This window comes from Anguilla rostrata, chromosome 9 (genome assembly GCF_018555375.3).
Source record: "Anguilla rostrata isolate EN2019 chromosome 9, ASM1855537v3, whole genome shotgun sequence".
Lineage (NCBI taxonomy): Eukaryota > Metazoa > Chordata > Actinopteri > Anguilliformes > Anguillidae > Anguilla > Anguilla rostrata.
In genome coordinates, this window is record NC_057941.1 from 30,523,048 (window position 1) to 30,532,859 (window position 9,812).

Here is a 9,812-nt window from a genome sequence, read left to right on the forward strand (position 1 = left end):
TGTTTGGCGGTATGGCTCTGTTCTGGAGCTCTCCCGCCAACCACGCAGCCCGCGTGGATAAGGCCGGAAGGCCAGCAGCCAAACCCCCCCTAGAGGGGTACATACAGAACAGATCCAGCAGCAAAGCAGTTTTAACACGTATGAATGGAGCAAATGCAATTTCTTAACACATAAGGATGGAGCAATACAACATCTTAACACATAGGAATGGAGAATGCAAATTCCTGACGCATGGGGATGGAGCTGGGGTGGTGGAGGGGATTTACGAAGCAACGTGCAGCGCTTGCATGCAGGAGGAGCAGCCGAATGAGTAGAGTGAGGCTGTTTAAGTAGACCGCCCTGTTAGTGAATGTACTGTGATAGGCGAACATCACTCAGCTGAGCCATCAGCTGATTCGGCCGGAGCGCTTGACTCTCGTGACCTGCCAGAACTACGCGATGCTCCATTTTTACTAGGAATGTACACAATTTAAGGATTTCATATATTTTCATGAAAAATCATTTATGGATTTATTTTGGCCTTTACAAGGACTGGCACCCTTAACAAAGAAATTGACAAAATTATTGGCTATTGGCTGAAATAAGCACTATTTCAGTAATTTGGTCAGTGTTGTTGAGGAAATGCATTTACCTCAGATGCACCGTACATTGATTAAAATAAAGATGTCCACACAGACTCTCAGAGATCCAATTCTAGTCTGTTAATTCACACACATACTGTACATGCTTTCATACGTTTAAGATATTGTACCAGTTACACTCCTAAATACTTGACTTTAGCACTGCCTAAAGCTGTATGCATGCAATTATGTCTTAATCACTAAGAGTGTCTGCTAAATGCTAAAACATTAATTTACTGAAACACGCAAATAAACACATGTGGACACATGCACACATGCACACATGCTCATTACTACTGGCAGTGAGGAGCAGTAATCACAATTAGTATAGAATTTTCAATTTTTTTTTACTGAGTTCTATCTAAACACAGTACTGTGAGAGTTAAGGCTGCCATCCTTGATAGATTAAATTGCATTGCAGTCAGTTAGCAGACACTCTTATCCAGAGCAACATACTGAAGTGGAGAATGTCAGTGTAGCTCTCAGGAACACAAGCTGCTGAATGGCTCATTCAGTCTAAGCACCACGTTGCGGTGCATGAATGAGCCTTATGGCCTTGGATTGAGCCTGGACTGTGCCAGTGCCGATCGGCTGATTGCTCCTTAGGGTAACAGGCAATTAGAGATTACATAGCCCAGGGTATGGGAGGGTTTATCATTATCTAGCAACTTCCACTGGTCAATGAGCTGCCCATGGACTACATGCTAAAGCTGCATATGAAAGCTCTTCCTCCCTCTCTGCTTTCTGCAAGCTTAGCTGTAGTCTACGATATGAAAATAAGTACACCAGCTTTACTTGCAAGCTTAGCTGTAGTCTACAGTATGAAAAGAATTAACTGGCAACACCACGCATTTTGGAGCAGAATCATGGATGTCTTCTCGAAGGCAGTGGGGTTCGATATGTCTACACAAATCGGTAGTGGAGTTCATGAATATCTACCCAAATCGACAATGGGATTCTTGCATGTTTACCCGAATCGGCAGTAGGGTTCATGCATAAACAATCTGTGGTTACAGATGATTGTCCATTCCAAAATTGGGTTGGAATTTGAAATGCTTAGCCCCACATTGGGCACCAAATTATAATTTTTTTAAAATAATAAAATCTCACAGGAACACAAAAATGTGGTATTACCAAAAAGCAATGGAACCCCATTAATAGTGGAAGTGTAAATGTTAACCTAATAAACAAAACTTCGACAATTTGTTTTTTAACTAAAGAATATGCCATGTTTACACAACTTTACCATTAATTCAAACAATAACATTATTCCAAGGGCAATCCAACAATTGACTATTGGGAGCTTTGCAGAGGAGAGCTGTAAGCAGTTCAAGGGGTTATAAAAACTGTCAGGCCTCTGGCACACCTTCCAAACTCAAGGCATCATTGCCTTGAAGCTGTGATTGCTGAATAGAGACATGCTAATGAAAGGGAGGGTCTTAGCTGCTGGATGACTATTCTGGTTGACCAGTTAACTCCTGAAAAAACATGCTGGGGCTGCTGAAGAGTGTGTATTTGAATTTCAATGGCTTTTTCAGGAGAGGAGTTCAGGAGAGGCTTCGTGTGCTAAGGCTGGATTGCCATGAATCGAAATACGGCTCAAAAGGCACCTGTTGACAAGGTTACAGCTCGTTGAGATTTGAGGGAGCAGCCATGCATTCAGAGTGAGTTCAGAGCAGACCATTTCCACTTTGGCAACTGCACATCATTTTCACACCCACCCCCCCCTTAACATACACACTCCTTTTCCCCCTCTCCGCCTCGCTGCCCCCCCTTGTTCCCCCCCCCTCTCTCTCTCTCTCTCTCTCACTCTCTCTCTCTATGGATCAAAGGCAGTGCATCTGATTCATCCTCTGCAGCGCACACGGCAGCTGCGATTCTCTGGATTCTCTGACTCTGCCAGTCTCCATGCCCGTCTGGCAGCGAGCAGGCTTTCCTCCGCTCCGCGACTGGGTTTGCAGGTCTCCACCGTCCACCATCCACCGTCCCGAAGCTTCTGACAACCTCTCCTTCGGGGTGACCGGGCTCTCTCTCTCTCTTTCTCTCTCCGTTTCCGACGGGGCTTGGTGCGGGAGTGTCGCTGTCACAGGAATCCCAGGTGACAGGTGACCAGCGATGGGATCGTGGAAGCGTGAGGGTGGATGTTCCGCTGAGGTCTCAGCCTGTGTTTGAGCGATCCGGCAGCTAGTTTCTTGGGAACTTTGCAGGAGGTATGATCCATAGTCACTATGCTCCCTGCAGGGGGATAAACCTATCCACCTGCGAACTGCTCCTGTTCACTGCTCTCCCCTCCCCCCCACCCACCCCACCCCCCCTTCTCCCCGCAACCCCTGCCCAAATCATTTTATCTGTCTGTGTTCCATTGTCCTGAAACCTATTTGATATATTTCTTTTTTTTGCATACAGATACTTGTCTCACTCTTTCATCCACTTTCGGTGATTTCTCCATCACTCATGCATTTCTCTCCAACCTGTAACAACAGGTTGTTGGTGTAGACGTTCTTTCAATATCACCTGTGTCAGTTTCTGTGGATACTTGCATGTCAGACTCTGGTGAAAGCCAGGAGTAATGTGATATTGCTGCAATTTTGTTTGTATAAAGTAAATAGTAATCACACATTTATTCATACTTTTGTGTTTTGAGAAATGTGGTTTTCATCTATCTAGCATAGCTTGTCTGTCACATAAATAGGATTTTCTCACTTGCCATTCAGTTATGATGGACAAAAACAAATTTTCAAAATGACTTTTTAGAAAAATATTTTCAATTGTCAGTTTCATGTCTGCAAGGTTACTTTCTGGGTATTACAATAATATTGTGATGTTATGAAACAATTTTGATTATGCAGAGAAGTGAAACTTAAAACAGAATGCAGATGCAAGGGTGTGGAGAGTGTTCATCTGGACTGTATCACTGTGATTGATTTGTATTGTGTTTGTATTCTGGATGTCATGAAGTCCTTATCTACTGTAAACTGTGGGATTGCATATTAGCTAAAACATAAGGCATAATCTGTATAGCCAATCTAGCTGTCCGTCCCACACTGATGTCGGAGTTAACATGCAAATAACGTGGTTCTGCTGTGTTGCTGGTTGCTCGCGTTGTCTGTTTCCCCTTCTCGATTTCAACCTCAGTATTTCTTAATGTGACTCTGTATGAGTCTGTTTTAGCACGTGCATACATTAACGTTCAGAATAATGCTCAATTTCAAGCAGCTGTTTCTTTCCTTTCTGGCCACCGGTACCTTTCCCTCGTGAACAAACAGCAGAGACCCATAAACTGCATTAAAGTCAGTGCACATATGGAGGAGACACAGATGCTTTCTCCAATTTGTCATGAGCAGCTCAAGGTCTGCGTCAGCGCTCCAGGGTTTCGCCCCGCCTGCAGGGCTGTGTTCACCTTTATCCATCCTGCGCCTCCTTCAGGGAGAGCAGAATTTAACTCCGGTTTATCCACAGCCCAAAATTCAGACCTGAAAAAAAAAGCCTGCGTACATCACCTTCAATGTCACCCCCCTCCCCGCCCTCCTCCCAAACTCCCCCCCCCACCCCCGCCCCACAGCGACTCGGTGAGGGTCCAGAAGCTGACAGATCGTGCGGTCGGGTAATCGGTCGCAGATGTACGCAGACACACACACGGGGATCATCGCGGACCGCAGTACTGATTTGGTGCACATGCTCTGTCCCAGGAGAAGAGACAGCAGCGCCTGTTTCATCCTTTACCCCCCCCCCTTCATCGGCCATCCCCATGGGAACCGGGAATCTCATACCGACGTGGGTTGCAGAAATGATGCGTGGCTAATTACAGCTTGAGTGGTTTGTTTGGCTCCACTGAAAGCATGCTCATCAGGTGGTCCTCTTCTGTTTTTTTGAACACCACCTACATAGCAGAGTGCTGTCCCAAGATGGAAAGTTGCCGTTCCCTTTGCTAATTAGGGTTTTTTTTTTACATATGAGAAGCTACATATGAGAAGCTAAACCATGACACACGGACCCCTAAAAGACTGAACCCTCCCATACTGTACCCTAGGCTGTGTAATCACCAATTGCTTGTTGCCCTATGGAGCTATCAGCCAGTCGACACTGGCACAGTTCGGACTCAATCCAAGGCCACGAGGCTCATCCATGCACCACAACATGGTGCTTGGACCGAATGAGCCATCCAGCAGCCCGTGTCCCTGAGAGTTACATTCACATTCTCCACTTCAGTATGTCACTCTGGATAAGAGTGTCTGCTAAGAGATTTCAATACAATATAATCTATCAAGGATGGCAGCCATAACTCTCGCAGTACTGTATTTAAATAGAACTCAGTAAAAAAGCCAGAAGTCTCACAGTCCCCCCTGACATTATTCTATAATAACTGTGATTACTGTTACTTACTGACAAGAGTAATGGGCAACAGAAATGTGTGTGTGTGTGTGTGTGTGTGTGTAATACAACGTTTCCAGAGGTCAGTACTGTTTGAACAGAGGGTCCAGGGGCAGGAGATAGCTACCCGTTGTAAAGTGAGAAATCTAAAAAAAAGCCTTCACCTTCACCTTGCTGGTCTTAACCACTTGTCACAGGTTCAGAGGATGGGACGTCCCACAGGCCCCCGGTGTCCGGTTTAGCCCTCCGAACCAGCCAGTGAACAGCCCGGTGTGTCTCAGGTAAAATGAATTCCCACAGCAGGCTTACTGTCAAGGTCAAACAATGAATTGATATCAGCGCTCATTTTTCAAAGTTTATGCATTATTTCGCTGCGTTTTCATTAGAATTCATGAGTTTGACTCAGCTCCTGCCCTCAGGCACTATTTTTGGGGTGCTGGTGTGAAGTAGTAACTAATGAACTACATTTGCACCCAGAGAGTTCCCAGTTCACACCTCAGGTGGGGCATCGCAAGCAGTCTGCAGTTTGATGTATTTCGCCTTTATTAATACACGTGTCCAGTGAATTAATCAGATAAACGTAGCAATCAAACACTGGTCTCACAACATTAGACTCAATTTTTCATTAAGTGCAATACCGCATAATATTCCAAAGACACCCATGCCCGGCACTAAATGCGTACATAATACAGGGCAAGCACGGTTTCACTCAGAAAAGGGAAGATTTATTTATTATTTTTTAATTTATGCAGATTTATGCGTTCTCCACAGAAAAGACATGGAAAACATTCTAGAGAAAATAGAAATCCTTGCGTGTGTAATTACAGCTGAACTGCGCACATCAATTTCATTTACGAGAGCACTTGCATTAAGTAAAAAAGGTCGAGGCAAAACAAATAAATAAATGTGTTTAAGCGTGCTTAGCTAGAGCTGTGTTTCTGTTTGCTTACTGTGCTGCAGGGCCCCATCTCAGAGCTGTCCTTTCTGCCTGGCCCCACCCTGCCTGGCCTCACTTCCCCCCAGCACATGGTGAGTTTTCACTTTTCTTACAAGACGACCCAACACTTAGGCATGCCAAGTTGTCACTTTCTTTACAAGATGACCCAACACTTAGGGATGCCAAGTTGTCACTTTGCTTACAAGACGACCCAACACTTAGGCATGCCAAGTTGTCACTTTCCTTACAATACAACCCAACACTTAGGCGTGCCAAGTTTTTACTTTCCTTTTAAGACAAACCAACACTTAGGCATGTCAAGTTTTTACTTTCCTTTTAAGACAAACCAACACTTAGGCGTGCCAAGTTTTCCCTTTCATTTTAAGACAACCCTACACTTAGAGTTGCAGTTGCAGTTAATTCCGAAGACAGCGATTTGGTGGGAGAGGTGGTTGCATGGAATCATTCAGGAGATTTCAGAAAAACAGGTCTTCCATTACAGCAAAGAGAAGTTCTCAGGTAGCACCTGAAACTCCAAAATGCTGTCTGATGTGTCAACTAAGGCCTTGTTTTGTTAAATTCATCAAAGACACAGACATGGGATTAATCTTCAATTAAGCATGTGCCCCAGTTGGTTCCTCCAATCCACTGAGAAATATGACGTGTTGCTTCAAACCTTTTGATTTTACAACTTTAGTTTTTATTTTTCTCCAGATTATTTCAAACTGAGTGCTTTAAGGAGACCCTCCTGGGCTCAAGGCACACATGAACAGAAGATCAGTGGCGAAGACGCAGTCGAGTCACTGAATCAGACCAGCCCCGTTTTTGCTTAGGCGCCAGATATGTCAGAGCCCAACTGGACAGAGGGGGCGCTGTTCCCCACAGGAGAGCCTCTGAACTCCACCCTGGACTATGAGGACTTTGAGGCAGAGCGGAGCCCCAGCACCATCCTCATTCCCTCCATCTACGCCCTGGTGTGCTGCGTGGGGCTGACGGGCAACGCCATGGTGATCTACGTCATCCTGAAGTACGCCAAGATGAAGACGGCCACCAACATCTACATCCTGAACCTGGCCATCGCCGACGAGCTCTTCATGCTGAGCGTGCCCTTCCTGGCCACCTCGGCGGCCCTTCGCCACTGGCCCTTCGGCTCGCTCATGTGCCGGCTGGTGCTTAGCGTGGACGGCATCAACATGTTCACCAGCATCTTCTGCCTGACCGTGCTCAGTGTCGACCGCTACGTCGCCGTGGTGCACCCCATAAAGTCCGCCCGCTACCGCCGGCCGTCCGTGGCCAAGATCATCAACGCCTGCGTGTGGGGGCTCTCGCTGGTGGTCATCCTGCCCATCATCGTCTTCGCCGACACCGTGCCGTCGCGGGACGGTGGCGTGGACTGCAACTTCCTGTGGCCGGAGTCGTCGTGGTCGGAGGCCTTCGTGGTGTACACCTTCCTGCTGGGCTTCCTGCTGCCCGTGGTGGCCATCTGCCTGTGCTACTGCCTGATCGTGGTGCGCTTGCGGGCCGTGGGGCTCAAGGCCGGCTGGCTCCAGCGCCGCCGCTCGGAGAAGAAGATCACCCGCATGGTGCTGCTGGTGGTGGCGGTCTTCGTGGTCTGCTGGATGCCCTTCTACATCGTCCAGCTGGTCAGCGTGTTCCGGCGGCCGCCCGACCCCATGGTGACGCAGCTCTTCGTCATCCTCAGCTACGCCAACAGCGGCGCCAACCCCATCCTGTACGGCTTTGTCTCTGACAACTTCCGCCGCTCCTTCCAGCGAATTGTCTGCTTCCGCTGGCTGGAGAGCGGGGTCGACGTCGAGCAGGTGGACTACTGCGCCATGCCGCTGAAGCGCCGGGCCCCGCCCCTCGCCGACGACCACGCCCGCCGCTTCCCCCTCAAGGAGTGCCTGGCTTCCGACACGGTCTACCGCAACGGAACGTACACTTCCCGAATCACCGCTTTGTGAGAAATAAGCATGGGAATCGATACTGAAAAGGGCAGCAGACAAAGGAAAGGACGGAAGGGGAAGGGGGAAAAGAGAGAATGTATTAACACATTTTATAAAACGGAACATACACAATAAATCTATGTGCAATGCATGGATGCTACTTCTCATTAGGGGCAGCAATTTATCAGCGCCCCCTCCTGATTAATAGGTACTGGATACTTTCTGGCTGAAGTTGTGGATCACAATGCACAATGTTCCCTGTGCATAAGCGTAAATGACTTTCAGGAAACAAAGGAGTCTTAGTGCTCAGTCACCAGTAGTTGCCAGTACTTATGTGAACCTTCTGTCAAAAACTGCTGGACAGAGAGAGTCGTAATAACAGCTAACCTTTCAGCCTGGGGTTATAAAAGGCCTTTAAAAGAAAAGTTGAGTGCTTGTCACACGGGTGACCCGCGCAGGTTTTTTTTCAGGATCAGGATCCTGGCTCCTGCTGGTGCTCAAACGTGGCTCTACATTGCGAACACTTATCTAAAGTAGGAAAAGTTATTTTCAATTCAATTCAGTTCAATTGTGACTGTGTGAAAAAGACGCTTTACAGTGGAAACAGAAAAGAATAATTGGGCAAAAAAATCAAGCCTCTACACCCAAAAAGCGAGCAATTGAGGTTAAAAATAACTCCCCAGTCTGAAGAAACACACTCAGACAGTACCCAGAAAAACTCCCCATTGGAAAGAAATCTCGGGAGAAACCCAGCTACAGAGGTGGAGGCCCATCCTCTGCTGGCCAGCCTGGTGTAATGTAAATTTTCCTAATCCAAACTCCTAATGAAAATGGCACTGTTAATTCTGCCTGTCAAGAATGACCCGATTATGTCCACATATGCTTTAAATCAGGTTTTCACAGCTTGTTTCATTAAGCACCTCAGGATTCAGTTTTAATTCAAACAGTCCCTTTTATGAAAGCGCTAATGTTAATGTGTTAACTAATTGAACCCTGGGCATCGGTGCATCCTTATGTTGCTACTTTTCTTTCTTCTGCAGGAGGAAGCCAACAAAATGTGAAAGATATGGTCAATATATATTCACAGTTTATCCTGAGCTCCCATAAAACAAAACCTGGAAATTAATGTTTACAGCAGCACAAATAGAGCACGTTTATCAAATGAGAACTCGGTTCCTGTTTTCTTGGCAGGCCCCAGTGTCATTACAAAAAGTACAATGTACAGATTACAGTGTACAGATATACCAAGTGCAGGTGAAAATTTAAGTTGCTGTAGTCTATGTTTTTCATTTTTTCAGGGAACTGAAATCATATTTATGATGTGAAACCGTGTTCATTTCAAAATTAAGTAAGTTAAAGGTGTTATGCTGTTGACTGAGAGGCTTGGTGTGATTTCATAATAAATTATTGCACTTGAAGTTATCCATCTCCTGAAACTCGTTCTCAATATATTTTTTACCTTGTCATAAAGTTGTTACACATACAGTAATTAATTTCCTTCATTAATCAAAGTAATGCAACAATAAAGCAGCAGATACAATATCTTGTTGGCAGAGCATTGAGAACCTTATCAGAAAAGTCAATATTACAGTCTTGTGAGAGAGTCAGATGTGATTATTTTTGCTGCTTAGAATAACGAATGACTGGTCCATGCCTTAATTAAGTAAATGTCTGTATAGTCATCTTTTACAACTAACTGAATTTTCATTGATGTTGTTAATGTTGTAAATGTTGTTTATTTTGTTGTGGGATAAAAAGTATCATGGGGGTGACAGCACTTAGAAACAAGAAATCAGACCTGTGCAAGCTATTTCAGCATGTGCTTTCATGTATATATTTTTAAAAAGTTCATTGAAACCTTTTTCTTCTGCAGCCATTCAGCCATGCAATGGTGCAGAACCCCCTCTTCTTCTCTACAGGCCCAGGTGTGTCCACTCC

At 45.8% G+C, this 9,812-nt stretch overlaps 1 protein-coding gene across 1 annotated transcript; it reads left to right on the forward strand.

The window, feature by feature from the left end:
• The first annotated feature begins 4,894 nt into the window (after positions 1-4,894).
• Positions 4,895-9,296, forward strand: LOC135263535 (somatostatin receptor type 1-like). Its single transcript, XM_064351678.1, has 3 exons — positions 4,895-5,272; positions 5,952-6,020; positions 6,643-9,296. Exon 3 carries the CDS (start codon positions 6,771-6,773, stop codon positions 7,890-7,892), a length of 1,122 nt encoding a protein of 373 aa, XP_064207748.1. The 5' UTR covers positions 4,895-5,272; positions 5,952-6,020; positions 6,643-6,770; the 3' UTR covers positions 7,893-9,296.
• Positions 9,297-9,812: the final 516 nt, after the last annotated feature.